Genomic DNA, 24023 nt, shown 5'->3' with positions numbered 1-24023 from the left:
GCCAATTTCCTCACACAGCAGCACCGACACCACGACCAGCTACAGCTGATCTCAAATCTCACATGATTGCTTGTGCTGCCTTGTGGAAAAGCTTCTCCATTTCCTTTTCCAGTTCACTGCCTTTGTTTGTCTATCCATGCTAACATCTCACGGTCCACTCTCTCTAAATGGTTTGGAGGCTCAGTTTGCTGAGCTTGTCAGAGCCTGTAGTGTCTGCACTGTCATGAACTGCTTCTCCTGTAAGTCTTCAGACTCTCTCTCTGACTGCTGATGCTGTTGTGAGTTCCCATCACTCTTATATCTGGTTTCCAAGGTTACAGTATCCTCTCTAATTTTCATGTGCCCCCACTTTATAGAACAATCTGAAACCACAGCCCGCACAGTGCACACATTTGTATGCAGTGCTGTAAGGTTCGCTGGAAATGCACTACTGAGTTAACTGATGTGTTTTGATGTTTCTGCATTCCCACTCAGCAGGACAGACAAACAAAAAAAAAACTTCACAGGAATTATAGGCTGTTTTTTTTATAAGGCACAAAAACACAGAATAACAAGATAAATACAGAACGATCAAAACAAAGGGTCATGACGTTAAAGAAATGAAGCAGATCTGTCAGAGCCATGCATGACATGCAAACTAAACTATTCCCCAGTGATTTAGTAGATCCAGTATGATGTGCTCATGTGTTTTCATACACTTAACCTGTTTGACTGACCTGATCAGAGCCTGACTCCTGCAATAATTTTTTCATAAGCTTCTGAAGGGTTGATGATATTGCTGGATTATCAGCCTGCTTTGACAGTAGGGAGATGCCATGTTTTTAATTGTATTCTCTGCCGTACATTGTACCTGGATTATTTTTGTGACAGGGTATTCCTTTTCATGAATGACCACAATGACTGAAAAGATGAGAAAGATGAAAATCTATTGATGCATACTATGAATTACATTTTCAAATTCATGTAGCTTTTCATTCTAGTCTGCTCTCGTAGTGCCAGCGTTCCAAGGGTGGACCAGTGGATGCTAAAAGGTTAAATGAGAAACTGTCAGTATGGAGTGCAGGTTGTTCATCTTTGCACTCTCTGTGGGTGCTGATGGCAGAAACACTGAGTTTCATTTTATGTATTGAATACTGATAAATAAAGCAGTCTCAAAAGCATATGTCATATTCATTAATTGTAACAACTACACCAATCTTAAAGATTTCTGAAGAACTGAAATGATCAACAATTAAATAAGTCCAACCCTGGCTTACGGGAGTATAAAGTTTATTAATAGTCTAACATATGTGCCTCTAAGCTTAGATTTCGTTCACTGCAGTACTGTGCTGGCTAAGTGTAACAATAAAAAAGGAGAGGAGAGGAACTCTTGTCAAGGTCAGGGGTCAATGAAAGGAAGCCGTGCGAGTCGGACACTTCAAACTGTGTGGCATGCAGTAGCTGCAACTGACAAAGCACAACCATGTTCACTTCCAGTTAACAAAAAAAGGACAAAATTCAGGAGATGGCTAAAAGTCTACGACTCCACTACAGGCTGACTCAAAGGTGAGAGTCTAACATGAACACAAAGCAGCCCTAACGTGAGTCAGTGTCAGTTAGTTATGCTGTGCACATCGAGGGTTAACACGTGTCAGCCACAGTGGATCATTCCAGTTCAGCCCAGTGCATGCACATTGCACAACAAAAACACCACCAAAACAGAAAAAACTCAAACTACAAAGAAACAAAAAACAGAGACTCGTGTGTTCGGAGTGAACAGCATAAAGTCAGAGGACAGCTCAGCATCCATTGCATCCTACTTACTTCCATATTGCTGTCTAGTGATCCTGCACTGCTGCGTCTCCCACGCTTGCCTGCCCAGAACATGTAACATGACAGATTAGACATGCCTGGCAAACACAGGTGCACATATCCCTTCTGTCTAGTATGGTGGTGGTGGTGGTGGTGGGGGGGGGGGCTAGCACCCTAAGGTGACAAAAGTGGCACATGACTAGCTAGCAGCAGACTGTCACTATAGCGAAGAGAGGCGAAGAAGCACTAAAGGAAAGGGAAGAAGCAAATCACTGCTATAACTCCACAATAAGGTTAGCCTCTGGGGAAGCTTAAGCTCGAAGATTTCTCTACGTGTCTACACTGCAACGTGAAGCACAGCTGGCAGGAGACCTTCCATCAATAAAAGATTTGCGATCTGGCTGCATTAAAATACTTCAGCAATTGAGCATTTTGCATCCTTCAAATTACAAGACTCACAAGAAAAACATTTAAAAAGAGTGGTCAATATAGAAGCAGCAGAGGCTATCCTGAATTTTAGTCTGATCAATGTCCACATCTGTCAAACTCCATGCCCCCAGTTTCTAACAGAGGTATTAAAAAAAATTGAATTCTCCAAGCCAAGACTGAGATTACCCTGATGACATCATCAGGGTCCATCAGACCACTGGAACCACAGAAGATGTACAACTGTTTTCACAGGCTGAGTACTAGTCCTCATAACTGACCCTGTGTATACCTGTAAACATGTGAATTGGTAAAAATCGCATTAAGAGTAGAGGAAGCAGTATTGAGTCACTTTTAAGCAAATCAAAATGAACCTCAAATCTTGTAAATTGAACTTAAACTGAATGATGCACAAACAGCTCCTAAAGGAAACAGAGGCCTTCTAGTCCAGTTCTGATTGGGCTCTATAAAGACTGCACAAACAAACAGCTCAGTCCATCCACTGATGTTTCTTTGCTAGTCCGAACCCTGTGTTGAGCTCACTGAGTGTGTTTGTGTAGAGCAGCCCTGCAGTGTGGAGGCGACTCTCTGCAGCCTGCCTGAATCAACCACACAACATTAATTCCTCTTACCGCTAAGATGCTCAAATTGATCACAGTGACCTACATAGCACTGCCTCCTCCCCTGCCACTGACACAGGATTATTAGTTGATAGCCTCTAGTAAATTACACCTGGGAGCCATTGCAAACACAGTCTCTATCTTCCTTGGCTTCATGGCTCAGGGGGTGTGTTGACTAAGAGACTCTGCAGTTGCAGGTCAGTTGCTGCGACCAGCCAAATCAAAACTACACAGGAACGCCGCTTCTTCCAAGTTCCCAAATCAGTTAACACCCCCCAAAAAAGTGAATAGTATCATGCCAGCATCAAGCCTGGGTATATACTCTACTTTGTCTACCGGAGGGCTAAGACGTGAGATAGTATGTTACCATGGCAACCCCTGATTTTACCTGCATCTGAGAGGTCACGTAAGGAGCTGCTGAGGGCGCTCCTCTTCAAACCTTCACCGATGGCGTAGCTGTCGTCGAGGCTTGCCCGGCTCAGGTTGCCGTTGCCTGTTTCCTTCTTTAACCCTGACGTCTGGGACATGCTGGGCCTCACCACCCCCTTCTGTTTTTCTAGCTCAGCTGTGCAGGACACACACATGCAGTGTTAACAGTAATCCAGACTCCTCATTTTTTTTATTTTTTTATTTGACTAACATAAGCATAATACAGCAGTATGGTTAAAAAAATGTTAAAGTAAAAACTTTTACTGACATTCTATCCGATACTTCTCCATCTCTTGGACTTCAGCAATAGATTCTCGCAAATCGTCAGTGAACTTTTTGCGGTCCTGAGGATTGGGTGCATTAAAGTTGATGAGGACTTTGATGTCAGCTCCAGGAATGGCTGAGGTCAGACGGACTCCGTTGGGATAATCTAAGGAGTGATGATATTGACACTTAAATCTATGTCCACACAAAACAGACAGATCACTGAGGGAGTTCACAGAAATAGATTACTTCAATAACAGACAACACTTCTGTGACCATCAAGGTGTCAGTATGCTTCAAACAAAACGCTTGTTGAATCATCAAACATTGTCTGAACCCCCCCACCCCACACCAGACTAGAGCATCTGTCCGACAACCATGCCCACTTCATGCAGGGATTGGTGTGTGGATCAGGATCTCTCCCTCAAGCTCTGTTTTTATAAATGACAGCAAAACCGTCAGCCCGTTTGAGGAGAGACTGTCCAAACGTGTAATTTACAAGTGATCAAGTATCGTCCCTCTCCGTGACAGCAGGGTTTTCACCCTGCAATGGTATATGGCCATTCTGAACAGCCATAAACACCTCTGCCTTTCGATGTGTTCTTATTCAAGCAAGTTTGTTTGAAGCACACTGATGCCTTTGGAAAGAGCTAACACAAAAGTCTCCATGGCACTTACACTGATTCTCAAAGAGCAGCACTTGCATGCCATACAGTGAGAAGGACTGCCGAAAGCTGTACGTCACAGAATTCTTCTTCTTTTGGAAAATTTTAGTAACCTAAGAAAGAAGGATAGCATATGCTGTGGTTTAGACTCTTTCAGTGGAATGCCCAAGTGTGTTCTCAATGTGCTGGAAGAATAATGTCTACCGTACCACTAGCAGGTCATTAAACAGGAAGATCTCCCTTTGGTGCAGGCCTAACTTTTGCGGTTTGTTGGGGTCGGGCACTTCAAAAAGTCTGCAGTAACAGACCAGTCTCCTGTGGGGAAGGGATAGTACCTGCACACACAGCACAGCATCATTCCTTACTGGGTCTCTTGTTGCCTCACGGAGGCTTTCGAGGTAGACTGACAAAAATATAAATGAATGCATTCCACAGTGTTTACATCTGTTCCATAAAGACTTTAGGTATTTTACAAGTATTTCCACTGAACCTTAAGATGTAGATGACAGAAAGAGTAATACTTACACAGCCCAGACCATGGTGTAACGAGCCAATCTATGTGAGTGAGAGATACACACAAGAGTAATTTTACAGGGCTCAGTGAACACATACGGGAACTTTCACATTCACAATACATCAAATGAAAGACATTCCAAGTAATGTGCAAAAAGAAATATGGGCCAAATTTAAAATCACCAGAACTAGTTCTATGGATCACAGAGCAAACATTTATGGGCCCCTCACTACTTCTTTTAATATGTTGTGTTGCCAGTTTGTGTCAACCTTTATGATCATGACATCATCGAGCCCCTGAACTTCTGCTGATTTGTGTCACTAAAGTGGAGTTAGTTTAATGAAAAGGACATCAATGGATGGAAGGATGGGTGGATGTTTCAAGAAAACACCTTCAAGATCATTGCGTGTGAGGCTGTTTATCTCATTTATTATGACAGAGCTTGTCAGATGGCACTTCACTTAGGGCAAAAGACACATTATACAGTCATTCTTTGTGAAGGTCTCCATGAGGAATCAATGTGTCACACAGTGAAGAAAGTAGGTTCAGGTAAAGAATGTTCCTTCATTTCTGTTCATTTTTAGAGGATGTTGGTCATGAATAAGCGAGTGCTCTCTGTCACAGCTCAGAGGTACATTGGGTAATGTGGTTCTGCATGCTCCTGCTAGATTTAGCTCTTGAATGGAGGGGGAAGATAAAAGTGGTCACACTCGATGTGCAGCAGCTCAAGGGCAAACTTACCGGCTTTTTTCCAACAATGAGTTTTTCCACTTTCTGGACCTGGGACACATGGTCTTCATTAGTCTTGAGCTCTCTTTTGCGAATCCGCTCATATATCCCTACCAGCATCTCTCGGGGGATGTCCTCCCCATCATCCACTCCTGTCAGAGGATGAGAGGAAAAGAGAGAGCAAAAGAGAAGGATTAATGATTAATTCACAGATTTACGAGAGCTGATGAACCCATGAATTGACTTACATACTGCTGCACTGCACATATTTCTCACAGCACAGACAGAAATGTCCTTCAGACCTCTCTGAGGACAAGTATTTATCCTTCACTCAATACTGTACTTTAATTACTGACACTCCAATAGGCAGAGAAATGAGTTAGCCATGCCACAAAGCCCCCTCTAATACCCTCAAAATCTATTGAGGGCAACTAAAAAGTGCTTTGCCTCAACAGCAGGGCTTTCTTGGCTATGATTTACACACACACACACACACACACACACACACACACACAAATACCTTATTGACACAGCCATTAATCAAGGCAAAATGCATGCACAAAACTCAATTTGAGCAGAATATTAATATATAAGTGGACGTGGTGCAGGAAGGGAGAACAAAGTACCTCGAAGGTTCTTAACAAAGTCCTCCAGCTTCATCTTCCTCTCAGGCTTGACGTTGGGGCTGTACATGTCTGTGTTGAGGAGGATGATGGCAAAGGCCAGGATGAAGATGGTGTCGGGGTTCCTGAATTGTCGCACCACACCTGGGTTGCAGATGCAGTATCGTTGGCTGTGAAGAGGATGTTGGACACACAAACTTTAGAGTCGTATTGTACTGAATGGAAATTATGTTTGCTGAGAAACTGATATATATTTCCTCTGTCTTTCTTTTGACTCATCTGGTCAAAGCTGTAATCGTCAAAAAGAGTTTTTCCTGAATGTTGCAAAGGTGCAGCTTAAATTGCCAATAGGTATGCAGCTTGTTGAGTGGAGTGAAATAATGCCCTATGCTTAGATGTATTTCTGTCAGTAGTACACTGGGGAAGCTGACATCATGTCTGCTAACAAAGCCAGCTCTCTGTTGTCACTCAACTGATGTCATGAGAAACGCCCACTAAGAGTGTTTTTTCCACAAATATGTCCAAAAATGATGCTATGCCCTTTCACCATTAAAGGTTATATTGAACTACATTAAAAGTGAGGAAAATGATAGTTTAACTGGAGCACAGTACTAACATTAGATCCAACTGAACACAAGAGACAGAAAGTTTGTCATTGAGGAGATCAAGGACAAAGTCGGAATACTTTCCTGTTAATGTTCCCTGTTAGTTCCACTTATGGGCAGGGGTATCAATATCAATATTGATATTGACATTGAGCTCTTTACCATCTGAGCTGTGGTCATATACAGTTAAATAATGCTTCACAGCCTGAAGTCAAAAGCACAATGAGCCAGTACCACTGAAGACTGTCAATACAGCCTGCAGCCATCAGACAGGCCCTTTAACGGCTTTCTGAGTCACCATAAAGTGAATTCATGATCATATCTGGACTGGGCTGCAGGCAAGTGCCAGATGATCAGTTATCATTATCTCCCCAATGTAACAGTGACTGTGGTGTTTACCGAGGCTGAAATGTCCTTGCTCAGTGCTGATCGAAGCTAATTCTCTGTGGGCATGGAGCACCTTTCTACCAGAGGTTTGGAGTAAATAAATGAGGGGACAAATAACATCCATCAGCAGCCCTGAGGGAGGTTTTCCTCAGCTTTTTGAACTAATTTTGTCTGAATTTTCTGCAAGACCTGGTAGAACAATGTCTGCATTCAAAATGGCTTTGCACTGCTGCACTGATACTCCTATGCCTGAAAGTGTTAAAGGAAGACAGTGACTCACTGGTGTCACTTCTATTTTAGAGGGTAATGGCGTTTTTGAAATTGTGCAAAACTAGCTTGTGCTATCCATTATTCATACACACTGTGTTGATGGAAAATACTAGACATGGCAATGAAGCTGGTAACGGTCACCCTGTTACATAGGTTGATGTAATACCCTATTTCCAAAAACCTCACTTTACTCCTCCTTGTTGGGGAAAACTACATGACTTGAGGTGATTATTGTCATGATCCAGACATCAGTGAGACTAAGCTGGAGATAAAACCCTGTCATGTTTCTCTGTGAGGAGTTTCTTACCTGTAGGCCTCTATTAGCCGTTCAACCTTCTGAGCTTCTCCCTGCACTCTGATGTGTGCCTGGAATTTCCTGAGCGCTTCGTCCAACTCCATTGCTGAGAAGTCCATTTCATCAACCACACAGCTGGTGAAAAACACATAATTAAGTTGGGAAATACACTACAATAAAATATGATATAATACAAAATGGACTACATTCATCAGCTACACCAATTTTTCCACAATTACAGCTCCTTGCTAATTTCCACATTCAAAATGACATAAATACAGCTGCTGCTGTAAGGTAAAACATGTCTGAAATCTATATTTTTTGCAGAAACACAGCATTGTTTCACCTCAATGACATACTTTGTAGAAATTACCTATATTGATTCAGTAAGTTTTTCTCAATCTCAAAAGACTAATTCTTTTTGCCCCTTCTCTTTTCTTCCTTGCTTATAAAATGAAATTCCTTAAGGTGGAAATTCAAGATTTTTTGGCCATTTGCGCGAAGGACTCCATATCACATACATATTTGAATATATCATCACCTTATACCAAATACCATATAACTGTCTGTCTGTGGTTTGGTGTTGGACAAATACTCCACAGTGGGTTCAACAGTTTTTGCTATTGAATGCTGGATACTGGCATTGAGATTCATGTGAGCACTAAGACCTAACCAAAACAGGAACAGTAATTGCAGAATTTAAAACCAAAAACAATGACCTGACAGACTCTGCAAAGCTGAGGATAACTCCAGAGCTGGGTGATAAGTCACGAGAAGCAATCCCTTTAAAATGACACATTGCCATTTGCCTGCTGTTCGTTTAAAATATTGATACTGCAGGTTTAATGCGAGAATTGTGGGTGTAATGGAGAATTTTCCACTGTATAAATAAAGGAGGAACTTTTTCCTCAGCTGAAGTGAGGATTGTGACTCAACTCCGGAGCCCTGATACCTTGTTACCTTGCATGTTAGGATTTATAGACATTTTCTCAAGGAGCCCTTTAGATATGCCTGTCAAACTGACACTGACGGCCCTTTTCCTGGCCTTATCCTCCACTGAATCTCAATGGGCTCTGATAGAGCTGCTGTGCTTCAAGTGTGTTCCAGATAAGTCTGTCCAGTCTGGAGTATAAGTATAAAGTAGAGGTGCCATTTGAATGATCCAAAGAATCTATACTGGAAAATATGATCCTTCCGGCTTCCCTTCCCTATAAAAAGGACGGAGGAATATAAATGGGGTCTGTATGTTTATTTGAGCATCACAGCAATTTCCTGTGTGGATTCTACTTCTGTTTAATTCCTGGGTGTAACTTGAGTCATTATTTAGTACTCGGAAACTCAAAGGCTATTTGAATGAGTGTAGATTGCAAATTGGCAACCCAATTTGGACCTAAATGATGATTTGTGTTCCTGGAAGGCAGATAAAATAAAATTCTGAGCACTGGCATGTTTGGCAAGTCAAATCAAAAACCTGTTTAAGAGAGTGTTCATGTTTTCAATGTTAAGACAAAATGATCGATCAGCACATACAAATGTGTCAAAGGTTCCTCAGACATTGCTCGCTACAAACTCACTCGAGGACATCTCGGTTGAACTGTTTCTGTCTGTTACCCAGGAACTCGCCAATCATTTGTCTACTCAAGCCTTTCCTCTGGAGCAGGAAGTGGGCCACACCCACTGGAGTGTCTGGAACAAAGTTCCGCTCTATCAGATACTGGATGCCTTTTTCTGGTTTCCTGGAGACACAGGAGAGAGAGAGAGAGAGAGAGAGAGAGAGAGAGAGAGAGAGAGAGAGAGAGAGAGAGAGAGAGAGAAGGCGTGAAGGAGGACACAATCCAAATCTGTGATTATCCCACTGCACTTCTGCCCTGGTCTAATGTGTGTCAGATGAGGGACAGGATTTAGGGAGGCAGGGAGGGAGGTGGTGGAACGGGATGAAGGTCCAGAGTGGGGAGGAGGGAGCTACTGTTCTCTGTGGTGTTGATCACAAATGATTAAAAGGAACTTAATGGCTGACTGTGAAAGAAACCAAATCCACAGTCATCTATGATTAAATGGAGTCACACAATCTCAGATGAATTGCTGTGCATGAAGTGGAGCAGAATGAGCCCCAGACTCATTTGCACTTTAAGCAGAACAGCGAGATAGTTGTGTTTCAAGCAACATCATTACATATTTATGATGAGTTTCATTTTGGGTTCTTCAATAAAGAAAACATTCTCTAAATCATAAGTATGATAAGCTGGATCCTATTTACATAACCTCTTCTGTCCCTCATTGGGTATGCATTGTGTATTAGATTGTGTCTGGATCTGCGTTTGCAGTTTGTTAAAGGATCTAATGCAGTGACGTATACATACTTGTTGAAGAGGTTTAGGCCAATGCGGTAGTGCCTCTTGCGAATGATGTCATTGCTGAATGCAGGTGAGTCCCAGCTGTTGCGAGTCTCTTTGTGGTAGGTCTGCTTGCTGAGTGTCTGCTCCCTCAGGCTGTCCCTGGACGAGGACTCAGAGCTGCAGTTTATGGTGTCATTGGAGTTGGATGTGCTGTTGATGCTGTCATTATCACCATCAGAGAAATCAGACTCTGACTTGCTCTGCCGATTTGCGGTGCCATTTATGGCCAGGTGGGCCTCCAGTTGTCTTGGTCGATGGCGGGTGGCATCCTCTTCTCTGGAAGGACCTCGGGGTGGCAGGCTGTGGCTAATGTGTTTGGGGCTGCTCTGCTGGTTGCTGAGGCTGCGGTCGTAGGCATTCTGTCTCTTCAAAGAGCTGCGGTCAGAACGATCACTCAGCTCCACAGAGCTGTCACTCGGAGGCTCAATGGTCAGTAAGGGTAGGTGGTCTACACGCAAGCGCTGCTCTTGGCACTCCAGAGATGGTGTGCTGCGGCAGCTGGTGTCCGTGTCACCTTTCTCATCTTTATGAGCCAGTGACCAGTAGTCCTGGGAAGAATTGAGGGAACGCTGACGCAAATCTGATTCTGTGCTGGAGGGCCGGTCAACAGATTGAGACAGGGGCAGTGGTGGTGACAATTCCTCTTCATCGATGTAAAGGGTGACATCGCTGTAAGATGCAGTCATCTCGTCCAGTTTGCGGTGTTCTGAAGCACTGTGGGAAGGTTTCACCTGGCAGCTGACCTCCCGGTCCATATCCTGGTGGCCTCTCCCTGGCTCCTGCTGGTTGTCGTCACCATGCAGACTGCGACAGTTTAGAGCATCATCTATGGACTCCGCTAGAGATTTGACCTGCCTGGAGAAGGCATCTTCTAGTTCTGTGATAGCGTCTGTGAAGTCACTCTGTGTCGTTGGAGTCTTGGCCTGCATGCCCATTTCCCCACCATGCTCTGACTGCACCAGCGCTCCGATTTTAGTCCCATCATCTGTTAGTGAGACTTGTTTTCCCTCGAAATAGGAGCTGTGGACTTTTTCCGGTCCTTCGAAGGAAAACTGCATTCTCATATTGGATAGGACGATCCGTCTGGACATACGGTTCTCAGACATAGAACTTCTAAGACGCTCAAAGTTCTTGTTCATCTGGTACTGGCGGAAGGCTGTCTGAATGGTGCGGGCTGCATGTCGGGTTATGAAACGCCCACCATATTTACGCTCTAGCATCTCCACCTACAGGAATAGAAGGAAAGTTGCTGTCATAAATGCATCTGAAAACAACTGGCAGCAATATAGTCCCCTAGCTCCGGTCTTTTGTCCATCCAACCTTGCAAATGTTCTCTGTAATGGGACAACTAGGGATATTGATCCCAGGTGAAAACAGGGATTGTGAATGCAAGTGCTCTGAAAGGAATATTTTTGGGATTTTTTTAGGACACAAGTTTAATTGATACTTGACTTAGACGTTTAAAAAAAATAGTTAATGGTCCTTCATTTAAGATTCTTTTGCCAAACTGACAAATTTAAATTTTGTAGTTTGCTCCAAAGCAGCTGTGGCCAGTTTCAGGACTGTTATAATACATTCAAAAGGCATCAAGTTGGGTTTTTTTTTTTTTTTTTTTTGGCAGAAAACATCCATGGAAACCATTAATTTCTCTGCTCTTCATCCATACTCAGTCATCATAGTTTCACCAAAGTTGGATGAAATATGTTACTTCTGGCAGAGCTTCAGAGTTTCAAAGAGGGTTTTTGAAGGTATAGATGGTGAGTATTTGTGACACAAAAGATAGATTTCATTGGGTATGTCACTTAAAATAACTCTTGGTCCACAAAATTTAATGTGGGACAAAAGCTGTTTTCATCTGGCTGGAAATGTTTCAAAGGTAATAGTAAGACTATTACCTTTGAAACATGGATTAGACAGAATGAAGAATGATGCTGCTGTCTTATCTGCTTTTGTCATGACTTAAATAACTCAAGAAGAGTGGTGATGGCATTTAGAAATGGCTGGAATTGAGTGTATTAGGCTCAAATAGACCCAGAGGGAAGATGGATAATGTTGAATTGTGATGGAAACCCAGTTTGACCGATAAACTGGTAATGGCCCAAATAATGATGAAGAATTGCTCATGGAGGAATAACCACAAACAAGCTTTAGAGGAAAAATATGATTATGGTTGGGGGCTACAGTGCTGTTCCACATAAAAAATAACCATAGACAACAAATTAAGATGTCGTATTAAGATTTACTAGAAAAGATGTATGAAAAATAAACTGATTAATAGTGGGTGCCGCAGTGCTGAAATATCTTTCACGAAAAGAGGGGTGAAAATTATTACATTTGAAAGGAATAAGTCAGGCGTATATTACATTGTGTGCACTAAACTGAAATGAGATCATTAGACTAAAGTGATACACCTACAGTATAATTAGGACAGTGTCCGGGGCTGATTTACATTACCCCACTCTCTCAGCCCTGTGCCTTTTACACACTGACCTAGTTTTGCTGTGGACTCGTGGAGTAGAATGACACTAATCATATTTCGATGCATTATGTGAGGGCCAAGGAGACAAGTGGACTCGAATTTGCCACAAGGAATGTGGACCACTGCTTTCACTGCTTAACAAGAGGACCAGTGTCAAAACAAGACGACTGTTATATAACTTTTATTTGATCCCTACGAGAAGCTTCAGACTAACAGCAGCTTGAAGAAACCGGTAATATCATACTATCATTCCTACAGAAAGGGATTTTGTCACATTTTGATCAGTTATGACATTAACCAAAAGTTATTGTACTGTAACCTTGCCCGAGAGGTCTTCACGGGTCCACTCAGTTTGATGAGGGGTCCTATTCTTTTTGCTGTGGGTCTCAGGTCTGTGCATCGATATGTATTACTAACCAAATAAAGCATGGATCCTTTTTGGTCCTCACAGGTCCAAAATATTGGACCTGTGAGGACCTCCACTTTGCAGTTGACACAAATGTACAACTGGGCAGAAAAAACAAGATATATTTGTGGTCACGTATCCACTTGAATTAATAGGGATGTGCACTCAACAAAAGAGAAAAACTCTTGTAAACAAGACATCAAATCAAGAAAGGACCATGTTTCTTTGGAAACAGGAAACACAGTGACTGTTTTATGCACACTTGAGATAAGATTTGAAATCAGGCTGATCTCACATGTGAGGCTTTTTTCCTGTTAAATGCCCTCTTGTCTACTACTAGGTGTCACGTGCAGCTGATTTGATTTTGTCCTGATATTTTCTGATACACTGTGTCCAAACTGCATTAAGAGTGTTGGTGTTTAAAGGCATAGTTGTTTGCTTGCTGTTTGACTGATTTGTTGGGACATACTTACTGGCATGACACTATATGGTTCCTACTACTGATCTTGCTTTCTCTCTGCTGCTGCTCATGATTTGCTTGTTTTATGTTGTGATATATATGCATGAGATTTGAATGTCTTCAATGCATTTACAGCACTATTAGTGGGATTGTGTGAAGATGTTTTGCACTTTTCACGGAAACACACAACAGTGCTGGAAAGATGGAGATCAAACATTGCGTGTTTGTATTGTGATATCTTGGTCTGGGTTGCTCCTCTTGCATTTATTTATTACTGGATTTTATGGAGCTATGTTCCTCTGTCCATCTCTGTAGGTCAGCATGGTAGGAACATGTTTTGAACATGTGACAAAGCAAACCACACACGTTATGTCTGGGGGATACTTCAACTTTGACACATCGATATGATCCGTAATCAACCTTCAGACATATCACATTGTTCAAACACATCAGTGACATGTTATCGCCTGACAAAGTTGTCAATGCCAACATGTTAGCAGATAGTTTCCTTCCAACACATCCAGTAGACACAAAGCAACATTAGCATATATTTAGAGTGGAGTTTCAGGTGACCTGACAAAGTCCAGTTCAGCCTCTTTTAGCCTCTCTTAGCTGCTAAATGCTTTGTTAAGCAGATGCTTACTAACATTCTTTGTATGCTACTGCTGGAGGTCGATGAGAGCTCTGAGACTGAACCAAAACAGTACATCTGGAATTCCAAAACAATAAGCTAAAAGATGCTAAAATGCTCTGTAGTGCCGAGGGAAACTGCAGAGTTTGTCACCAAAAGCCACACATTTCACATAACAGAAAGTAATTTAATATAAGAATATTGATTAGTGCGGCCTTAATGATTTCATACAAAAGAAAAAAAAATTCCAATCTAAAAACTGAGCAGTTTGCATAAAGTTTTTTGGATTCTGACTTACATAATTCATAAGATCATTTTAATTATTTTGCATGTGATTTATTTTCTAAATTTTGATATACAATCTATTGTACTTATTAATATTTCCATATCACTTCAAACATATATCTTATGCTTGTATTAGGTGTTTAGAGATGGAAGTCATTGTGGATCCTCCCTCACCTGCTTGTCCTGTAGGTCTGATGAGAGCTCATAGCTCTCTGAGAGCGAGCGGGAGCGCTTGATGGCCTCCTCCTCTGCCTGCTTACGGAGAATGGACTGGGAGTGCTGGAGCTTGGGTCGACGGGGCCGTGGGTGGCCGGGCAGGAAGATGTGTCCGTAGAGCTGGCTGTCCAGGTGGTCGGGACCAAGCCCGCCGCTGCGGGTCACTGGGACACAACTGTAGCCGCTGCTTGGGTCCACAGAGGCGCCCACCTCGCTGCCTGGAGCATCACCTTCCACACTGCCAACACACACAAACAGAACACACTGTGTTAGTTTGCTCAGTTATTTTCCTGAGAGCTTGCACTGCTTTGTGTTTCAGCAAGCCGCACCTGACAGACAGAAAAAGTGAACTTTGATACTGCTGGCAGGGTATAAATATGAGTAAGAGAATTTATAGCAGCAGTCTGACTGCTGCCTGTCTCGTTACACTTTGTCTTCCCAATACAGAAAATACCTCAAGTGATCATAAACAACTTTAAGACTGTGCCTATCTTTATTAGAGAAAATGAAATGGCTATAAATAAATTATGAATACCAAAGAACAAACATAAACCACACAAATACTGAAATCCCAATGACATTATCAGAAACTCAATCTTTCAATCTAAAAATCAAAGTGACACAAAGAGTGATTAAAGCATTTGAAGCAGTGCTTTTAATGATAAGATCAATAGAGATCTTTGTCTTGCAGCAGCACCAACACCTACCTGGACAGATGATTGGATAAACCTCGGCTGTGCTAAGCAACGACTAGCTGTGCCACACCAGGCTGCAGCAGTTAAAAATCAACCACAGATCTGTTCACTTCCTCCACACCTCTTAGACTGTTGTGATTACCTGGGGGCTAAATGCACTGTGCTTTGGAGTTTGGACACAACTCAATAACTGTGGAATCAATGCTGTGCTTTTTCTGGAATAAAAACAGCAACCTAATCTGAGTTCTTTTTGAATATGTGAAATAACAAGCTATCCCTCACAAGAGACGGAGAAATGATGTCTTTTTCTTTATAAAGAGACAGAACTGGATGCCAATTTAAAAACACATTTAATATGTTTTAATTAAACGCATTAGCAGTCAGCTCAGCAAAGAGTGACTGCTGATAAGAAAGTAAGACCAGCATCTGAGTCTGTCCTAAACCAAAGTGAACACACTTTAAGCACAGAACGTGATTACATCCCAGTGATTGGTGTGAATCATTTCATAAAATGCTCAGATTACTTCTACAGTTCACACTTCACAACCAGAACACAGACCTATGGATATTATTAATGCAACTCCGCAGACATAATGTGAGAATCACACAGAGTCTACTACTATGAGGAAAGAACTGTATTCAACCAACTTCTAACTGTAGGAGTGGACACTACTCTTGGTGGCAGTGGTTTCCATAGTGAGTGTGAATAAAACATACTGTACTTCCTTCACTGCCAACCCTGCCTGCAAGGAATTATGCTGATATACAGCTAATTTGCATTCATAATTACATTGTGGTGACAACATAATTGCTGCCTGGGTTGTGTTCAAAGACAACATTTGTTTGAGTGAATTAAGCATTACATTTTATGTATGGTGCTGGAGACGCAGTGAGGCGGTCGGGGTAGATGGTGGGTGTGCAAACTGAAGCACTGTGACATCTTAATCCAAGACTGTGGTTAGGTTTAACCAACAAAAGCACTTTGGTTAAGGTTGGGAAAAGATCCTGATTTCAGTGAAAAGTTAATAAAAAAATCTTAGGTCTTAAGTCACTGTTGACTTTTTCTGTATTAAAACAGGCCATGATCTTTCCCTAACTGACCACTGTCAGTGCTTAAACATAACCATTATTATTCACTAAGAGTGGATAGTGCATTGCAAGATTGCAAGATGTTTAGTATCAACATTTTTGCAACATGCCAGGTGTGTTAATTAACATTTTCTCATTATGTTAAAAGGAAAAACAATTTGGTTGGCCGGCATTATGTTCCTCTCAAAAACACATTTGCTGTTGCAAAGTTGTATATAAATGTAATTTCTAGGAGACAGGGCTGTTGCAGACAGCAGTAGCTTACAATGCCACTATCACAAAGAAGAAAACAAATTCATATTGCAGGGTACAGGCCTATTACTCGTGTACCATCTGACCTTGTATCAACAGCCCAGTCAATCAGTCTGAGAGAGAAAAATGTCTCCAATTCATCAAACAAAGCCAGGTGACACTATTATATAGCTACGGGCCCAGACTTTAAAAATGACAGCTGATTTCCCGAGCTTCACCTTGCCGGTTACAATCTATGGTGGAAATGTGAACTTTTCTACTTTAAAGTAACTTCTTTTTTTTTTCTTGTAAAATATGATCAATATCGTTTCATCTTATTTGTCATACATTGATGGATGAAGTGGGAAGGCTCAGAACAAGGACGCCCATCTAGAGGCATCTATTGCTGCATAACCTTGCCAAATACCTCAAATTTCATGGGAGAATGTGTCAAGGTAAGATAATAAAGTCTAGAATAAAAGCTTTAATAGGAAATAGATCTGATGTCCAGAGGGGGCTCAGAGCAGTGAATACATAGTACATGCAAGGTGAAATGAGTGATAATGAATGATGTCTGTTAATACCTGTGTAAACCTAACACCACAGGGTGTGATTCCATCCAGCCTATATCATTCATGTACAGCTAATCCCAGTGAGCAATATGGATGCCACATTTTATTTTACATTTTTTGGTGACATAATATATTAAGTTTGGCCAAACACATCCTGATTCCAGCTCAGAGTCAGTGTAGTCTTTTTGGGTGAAAAAGATGATTGAACGTTTTCCCAAGCTTACTCCAGTAGTATTTGTGCCTAAAGGTAATGGTAAAATGAATTATTTTTGTAACAGCCATTTCAAACAGGAAGGCACTGACAATGAAACCGTCATATGAGTTATTAGCAAGGCCATGAGAAACAACCCATTGTCTTTTGTTTTTTATTGGTGCCTTTCAGCCAAGTCATGGTGAGGAAGGCTCAGGGTCATCTGTCATGGGATAACATCTCTCATTAGGGAAAATGTCTTCTCACTCCAAGCTGGACACTCGGTGCTCATTATAAAACCCCTCTCTGCATCTTCATTCTCCTACTCAACACATTTTTAATTCTAAAAGGAACAAATCTAATCAGACAGAGAGAGTCTTTTAATTAGACTGAAGGGTGGGCTGCAATACGTCTGTTCAAGCAGAGAATGTCTGATTGGAAATACCCATTTGTTTAGATGGAAGAGAGACTTAGCATGCTAGAAATGTGGCACTCAGCTCGAAGTGAGAGGAGGCAGATGCCTCCGGGAACTCAGACTGAAAGCATGTTAACACTTGAGGCATGTTTATGTCTTCACTTAGCTGGTTTAGTTGCATTAGAGTTACTGAACAAGATGTTCTGCTCTGAGTTACACAATAGAGAACCATGCAATGTGTTTAAAAAGCTTAAACAATCAAGACAAACAGCTTTGCCGGACAGGGAAGGTCGGTTGAGGATGACCATTCTTTGCAAAATATAAAAGACACTTTAAATTTCAATATATATGAAGTCACTCTTCTTCCCGTGGCTCAGAGTTTGAGTCAACCCGGCAGTCAAAGCGTTACTGATCCAATTCCCTTCCCCTGGGGGGAGAGACAGAGAGAGGGAGAGAGATGACTTTGGTCAAACCCATCGACCAACTGAGAGACTTCCACAGTCTGTGCCAAGCATTCATCCAGCCTCATTAAAATTAATACCTCCCCTCAAAATATCCAATTTTAAAGCAAAGGCACACTGGATAAAGAGGGCACAGGAGGAAGAATTGGAGTCCAAAGTTCTTAAAATGTGAAGACAGACGGAGTCTCATTTAGAACAAACTAGGAGTCATCCTCAGATAGATAGAAAACCTGTTTGCCCTCTTTTAATGTAAGCAAATGTCTTCACCATATTACAGGAAATGGGTTTCTGTTTCATTTTGACCCATCACGGTATGAGAATACATACAGCAAAGGTTTCCACTGAAGTTTCCTTTGTGACAGCACACAATGATTCACCTATATCAGACAAAATTAAAATAGGTGTCAGAGGGGCTTTTAAGAGATCTATCTCCCATCAGGTTCACCTTTTAATCTCAGGCACAGATCTAAGTTTTATATCTCAAAGTCCTTGAAACAGATTCCACTTGTTGACAATGTCGCTTCACTTGTTTTGGGGTTTCAGGACAATGATATGTCATTAAACAAAAAAAAAAAACTTGCAGCATTAAGGCAAGATGCTTTCATAAAAACACTCCCATTTTATCAATTCAAATAAGTTTGAAGTGACAGCAGTGGTGAAGTACATCCCATCATTGCTAATGCACATCCTGTTATCCAGTTAGGGTCACAGTGGTGGAAATGCCATTAACGTGCCGAACATAAATCCAGCATCACATTTACCTTCACACTTACTCAACCTGACAGCGTGTTCCAATAAGCTACAGTTTCAGCCAACTGGAGGATTGAGGTGTACTATTGCCATTGACCAATAGGATTACTGGTCACTAAGGAGGTATGAAAGCACAGTGACACAGCAAGAATGCCCACTAAATGTCCACTCCACAACTATGATTTGTGTGACAGGCTTTCCATTAAAACGTTGTAGTCTCCCAGCCCAAACTGAGATTACTTCAGTAATTTTCTCGACTTGACAGAGCTCCTCCAGAGCCACACAACACATTATAAAGCTGTTCTCCCAAGCTGTGGAGTAGCCCCCGTGACAGGTAAATTAACTTTGACATGTAGAATTGGTGGAGCGCACCTTTAAATTCCAGTCACCTCTCCCTGCCATTTTGCTGCTGCCATTAGACAAAGGTGCCTGACTCAAACTCCAAGTCTTACTGGTATCAGTTTTTTATCCAGATTATACCCACATGAAATAGTGTGCATCTCCCCATCTCTCTTAAATTGGGTACATTACAGTATTTAATCCAAAAATCCACAAATTACAGCAGCGTCCCACGACAGTGCAGAAACTGCTGGCTGCTAGAATTTTAATGATGTGTTTGTGGTATGGATGAATGAATCCAACAGAGGGGGCAGGTGATGTGAGGACAGCTCTGGTGTCAACACCCCCCCTGGAGACGCCCTCATTGTACCGCTGAGCAGCTTCTTCAGGTGGAGCCTCTTCTCACTGTGTCACTCCGCTGCAATGAATTAATTAGTCCAACCTGCCTCTCCTAGTGTGTTTTGTTTTGCTATGTATTCACACTGACATGGTCCCATGTTTTTGATTCGTGAGTAAGTCTTAGAATTAGTTCGAGTTAGAGGGCACTGGAGGAGGAACAGTAAAATATGACTCAGCTGCATTCACTTGCTTGGCAGGCAGCAGGAAAATCAACTGCTGGCTCATCAGTGAAGCACAAACCTTTGCTGCATCACAAATGAAGCACACCGTGTTTACACAATGTGTGCTCCTTGTGAATTTCATCAGCAGCTCTCCTCTGGCACAATATCCAGTACAATAAAGGATATCCATTCAATAAAGAGCAACAGCAGTTTTGTTGGACTTTAATAAATGCTTTCTCAGTTGATCTCACTTGAGTCTGGCAGCAGTCACTGAATAAAAGAATGACCATTAGCAAAATGTACAACCTGCATCACGAGACAAATTCAGAGCCAAATCAGAGAGTGAGTACATGTCAAGGAACTATATTAAAAGTATCGACCTCTACAAGCTGCAACAGCACACACATACTTAGGCTTACCAGCTGTCTGTTTCCAGCTCCAGAAAGGACTGAGTCCTGTCAGAGGCACACTGCAGACACCACATGTTGCCCTCTGAGTCTCTACACCAGACCCATCACCACCCTGCTCTCTGTGACTCCATCCCTGGGTTAAATGTAGCTTTGCAGCCTAACCGCACAGCTTCACTCTCAGACACCTCTCCAGCTCTGGCCTTCCTTCAGAGCCTTGTGAGGAGGGGCGTTCGCAGGAAGAGGGAGGGAATTCCTCTAGAGGAAACTGGGTCGTGTGGCAGCGGGAGCACTGGTGCCCCACAGATGAGGAGGGTCTTAAACAGGAAGGGGCAGCAAGTAAGAAGCACTAATGGAAGAGAGATTGAACAAGGTCTGGCGGTGACAGCATCAGACAGGCTTTATTATTAGCAAAAGAATCTGGGGAAACCCCTGGATATACCATTTTAGCTGCTATGACTGTGGAGGTATGGCTGCAGCAATGTGATCTTTACCTCGGTGCAACTGTCCCCAGACGTCAACCTTCAGCTTCATATGGAAGACATATGTCTGATAATTCCTACTTTACAACTGCTGATCAAAGGGCTGAAAAGAGTGCTTAAAATGATACTATCAGTACCAGTCTTCCCACAGACACTGTAGAACAAGCAACAGCTGCTTGGCCAGTCAAGCTGCTGAGCTATCCTTTAAACAAACAACCAAGTTAATAGGGAATGTTTGACTCACAGCCTCTCCCATCCCTATGCTGATGTTTAGGGTGATTTCCCCCACTCCTATTCCCCTGCTTCGGCCCAAAAAGTGAGCAGTGAGGGGCCGATCCATTTCTGTATAATGACATCATTACCCAAACAATGGGCGTGTATCAAGTGGAGCAAAGATGTTATCGAACCAAGGCGACCATGCAGTACTGTGATAACACAGCTAATAGCTGTCCTTTGGGTCGAGATCCACCATGACTGTAAGGCCCCAAAAGTGTGATTCTGCACTGGAACCTCTGGTGAAGCATATACATCTTTGGTGCATATGCGCCTCATGAAAACAAATTCTTAATGACTTTATATAATGTTGAAAATAATCCTAGTTACAGTCTATAATTAATAAGAATGAAGAAGGAGCTGGTGCTGGACCATTACAGAGCTTCATAAAAAGGAGCAAAATGTTTCCCAGTGGGAGATACTGAGTTCATTACAGTTAATTATAAATGGAGTTAAAATGATCTCTCAGAGAGCAAATGTGGACAAAAATTCCCCGACCCTCTTTTTTGGAAGCACAACTGTGGACAGTGCTAACCATGGAGCTCAGGGAGAGCTCGGCCAGTGCCAGAAAATTTGATCTCTGTATGGTCAAAAGATGAAAACAAGTGAATAAAACACCTGAACTGAGCCCAAGTGATGCACAAACCTGAGTATGACCTGAAATTGCTACAAAGTCTTGATCCCTGGCTGAATCAAATGTGAGTTTAGTTTAAAGTAGGCACTAATTTTAAACATTCAGCCAAGCCCAGTACTATCTGAGCCTTTTGGTGACCTTTAGCATTAATCGTGGCCATGAAGCTTAAGGTAAAGCTGCAGCAGTTAACACCCAGTACATCTGTTTGAATGCAGACAGGGGTAGTTTGAGACAGCTGCCTTTGATCAGCCCTTGGGTTATTTTTGTCCCTCTCATCTCTATCTTGACAGTGAGCAGCCAGACTGTACAGTAGTTAGGAGAGAAGTGGTGTATTTTTACCTCACAGATGAGTCTGAATCTGTGCCATATGCTAAAGGGGAGCCACTCATCAACATACCACGGCTTTGAAACGATTCATGGACTCAGATGTGATTGTCCCTTCAAATTGATAACATACAAGTTGAAATGGGCAGCTTTAGTGGCTTCAATACGGCAAGTTAACCAGTGGAAAACTGTCTGAACTGCAATGACCAGAGATTTGTGAGACGATGATGATGAGGCCCAGTATTCATCCTGAAAAGGGAAGATGAAGGCCCCTTTCTTGCTTCTGGTCTGCCTACATACAGTAACTGTTTAACCTGTGTACCACCTGAGAATTAAATTTCACAACCCATCATGATGGGGCTGGGCAACTGACACAACAGCTAGCTAACTGGCTGTCTCCAGAACTAAAAAATACACCTACCAACACCTCTGAAGTTCGCTAATGAACATGTTGTATCTAGTTGTTTAATCCAAACAGAAATGTAAAAATAATGCGTGGTTATAGGGGAAATAATGTGCTGGAAGTTTTTGACAATCAAGAGTTTATCCATCTGCCCAGTGCTTCTGTGCAGGGACTCTGCTGGTTCTCTTTTACCAACAACAGGACTCCAGGGACTCACTGTGCCTGGATGTTGTTCTCCAAGAGATGAAAAAGTCACAATGAAGTATAGAGGAGAAGTTTCCAAACATTTTGTCAGATGAGACCTCATCACCTGTCAGACGAACTCAAGTACCCCTTCATTGACACCATCGTGTATTTCAACCATTTATCCATTACATGCCATATTTAACTGTTTATCTTTCACTTTTAGCACACTGTTTTAACTTCTGTGTGCCTACTAACTACTTTTCACACAGTCTCAACACGTGGTGTTAACATCTCTTTTCTCTTCAAATTATAACTTAATCTTTCAAATTGGTTGAGCTACCACACTATCTTCCCATGCACCACCAAACAACTGCGGGAGTGTCCCGTGGGTAGATTAGAAAAGGAATACGGCAGGTCTTTGTGCTTATGCTTTTTCAGGGCAATAGCTTTACATTCAGAGACTCTAAAGGCAATACCTTGTGTTTTATCTGTAAAAACTGTTTAACTTCATTCCCCAAAAAATCAAAAGCAAGTCTTAATATTCCACCACTGCTAGCTATGCTGCTAGTTTTTCCAAACATTCGACTTTGCATCAGGTTCCCCTTGTGACCTTTGAGGTGCGTGTGTAGAATGAGAACACCTGGAGAAGCCAGACTGGGCTGTACATGACAAGAATAACTAAAATGATTTCTTGATTTATGTATACTGGCAATACAACCTTAATTCAAATAAGATTGTTAGGATATTGACATATCATATTTAGTTGAATAGTGCCTTTCTTGTATCCTCAGATTACTTATGTCCATGTCACTGAACTGATTGTTACGTCCTTCCTCATGTGTTTATTATCTATTCATCACACTTAAAAAGCCACTGAGGAATCCATAAAACAGCTGGTCCTACTAGAGTATCTGAATAACTCTGACCAAGTGCTTTCACAGTGAGTTTGCAGAGAGACAACTCAACACCGGACGGCTCTGTTAAAGGCTTGTGTTACAGACACACCTGTCACACTCTGTCTAGACTCCAAAGTGGAAACAGCAGGAACTGTCGTCCTTCTAATAATCCCTACATCAGTTGCAGCTCCTCAGCAGGCTGGACAGAGGGCATCACAGTTCCGGTCCAACTATAACCATCGGTGAAGACCCCAGTCTCCTCCTACACAGTCCTCTACCACCATCTACAATGTCAAAATCTCTCACATGCAGGGAGACAACCCGCCACTCCCACAGCACTGATACATTTCACAAGTTGCATGGGACTGGTTCTCATCCAGCAAGGATGAAAATAAAGTCATTGACAGACTGCATTTTCTGCTCTGCTTGGTTAGTAAATTGACCAGTCTGTGTGAGTGGGGTAGGTGGAGACAAATGTGTCTGCATGTCCACCTCCCCAGATGCTACAGCTACGGTTGAAAACAAGCGCAGCGCCGATTAGAAAGACAGGGAGTTCACTGAGATCCACCAGGCAGAGGCACCTGGGAGAGACATTTCCAACACAGTGCAGCTATAAGGCACTGAA

The 24023-nt window shown here is 42.2% G+C and overlaps 1 protein-coding gene across 8 annotated transcripts in view; it reads right to left on the bottom strand.

Moving 5' to 3' along the window:
* iqsec1b (IQ motif and Sec7 domain ArfGEF 1b) overlaps window positions 1-24023 on the bottom strand; it is a 176391-nt gene that overhangs the window by 5236 nt on the left and 147132 nt on the right. For 6 of the 8 annotated variants that reach the window (XM_076750752.1, XM_076750760.1, XM_076750768.1 and 3 more), the window contains 12 exons: window positions 14450-14729; window positions 9979-11240; window positions 9193-9354; window positions 7631-7753; window positions 6065-6231; window positions 5451-5590; window positions 4721-4750; window positions 4405-4530; window positions 4209-4308; window positions 3535-3696; window positions 3226-3402; window positions 1804-1853 (listed from right to left, as the gene is read on the bottom strand). In XM_076750752.1, the coding sequence (XP_076606867.1) occupies window positions 1804-1853; window positions 3226-3402; window positions 3535-3696; window positions 4209-4308; window positions 4405-4530; window positions 4721-4750; window positions 5451-5590; window positions 6065-6231; window positions 7631-7753; window positions 9193-9354; window positions 9979-11240; window positions 14450-14729 (2779 nt within the window). Of the gene's footprint in view, window positions 1-1803; window positions 1854-3225; window positions 3403-3534; window positions 3697-4208; window positions 4309-4404; window positions 4531-4720; window positions 4751-5450; window positions 5591-6064; window positions 6232-7630; window positions 7754-9192; window positions 9355-9978; window positions 11241-14449; window positions 14730-20212; window positions 20378-24023 lie in introns of those variants that run through there. The other 2 variants (XM_076750786.1, XM_076750813.1) reach the window with 2 other exon arrangements.

The sequence above is a fragment of the Chaetodon auriga genome, chromosome 2 (genome assembly GCF_051107435.1).
Source record: "Chaetodon auriga isolate fChaAug3 chromosome 2, fChaAug3.hap1, whole genome shotgun sequence".
Taxonomy (NCBI): domain Eukaryota; kingdom Metazoa; phylum Chordata; class Actinopteri; order Chaetodontiformes; family Chaetodontidae; genus Chaetodon; species Chaetodon auriga.
Note: the sequence above shows the minus strand (reverse complement) of the source record. Positions and strands in the feature narration are given on the sequence as shown.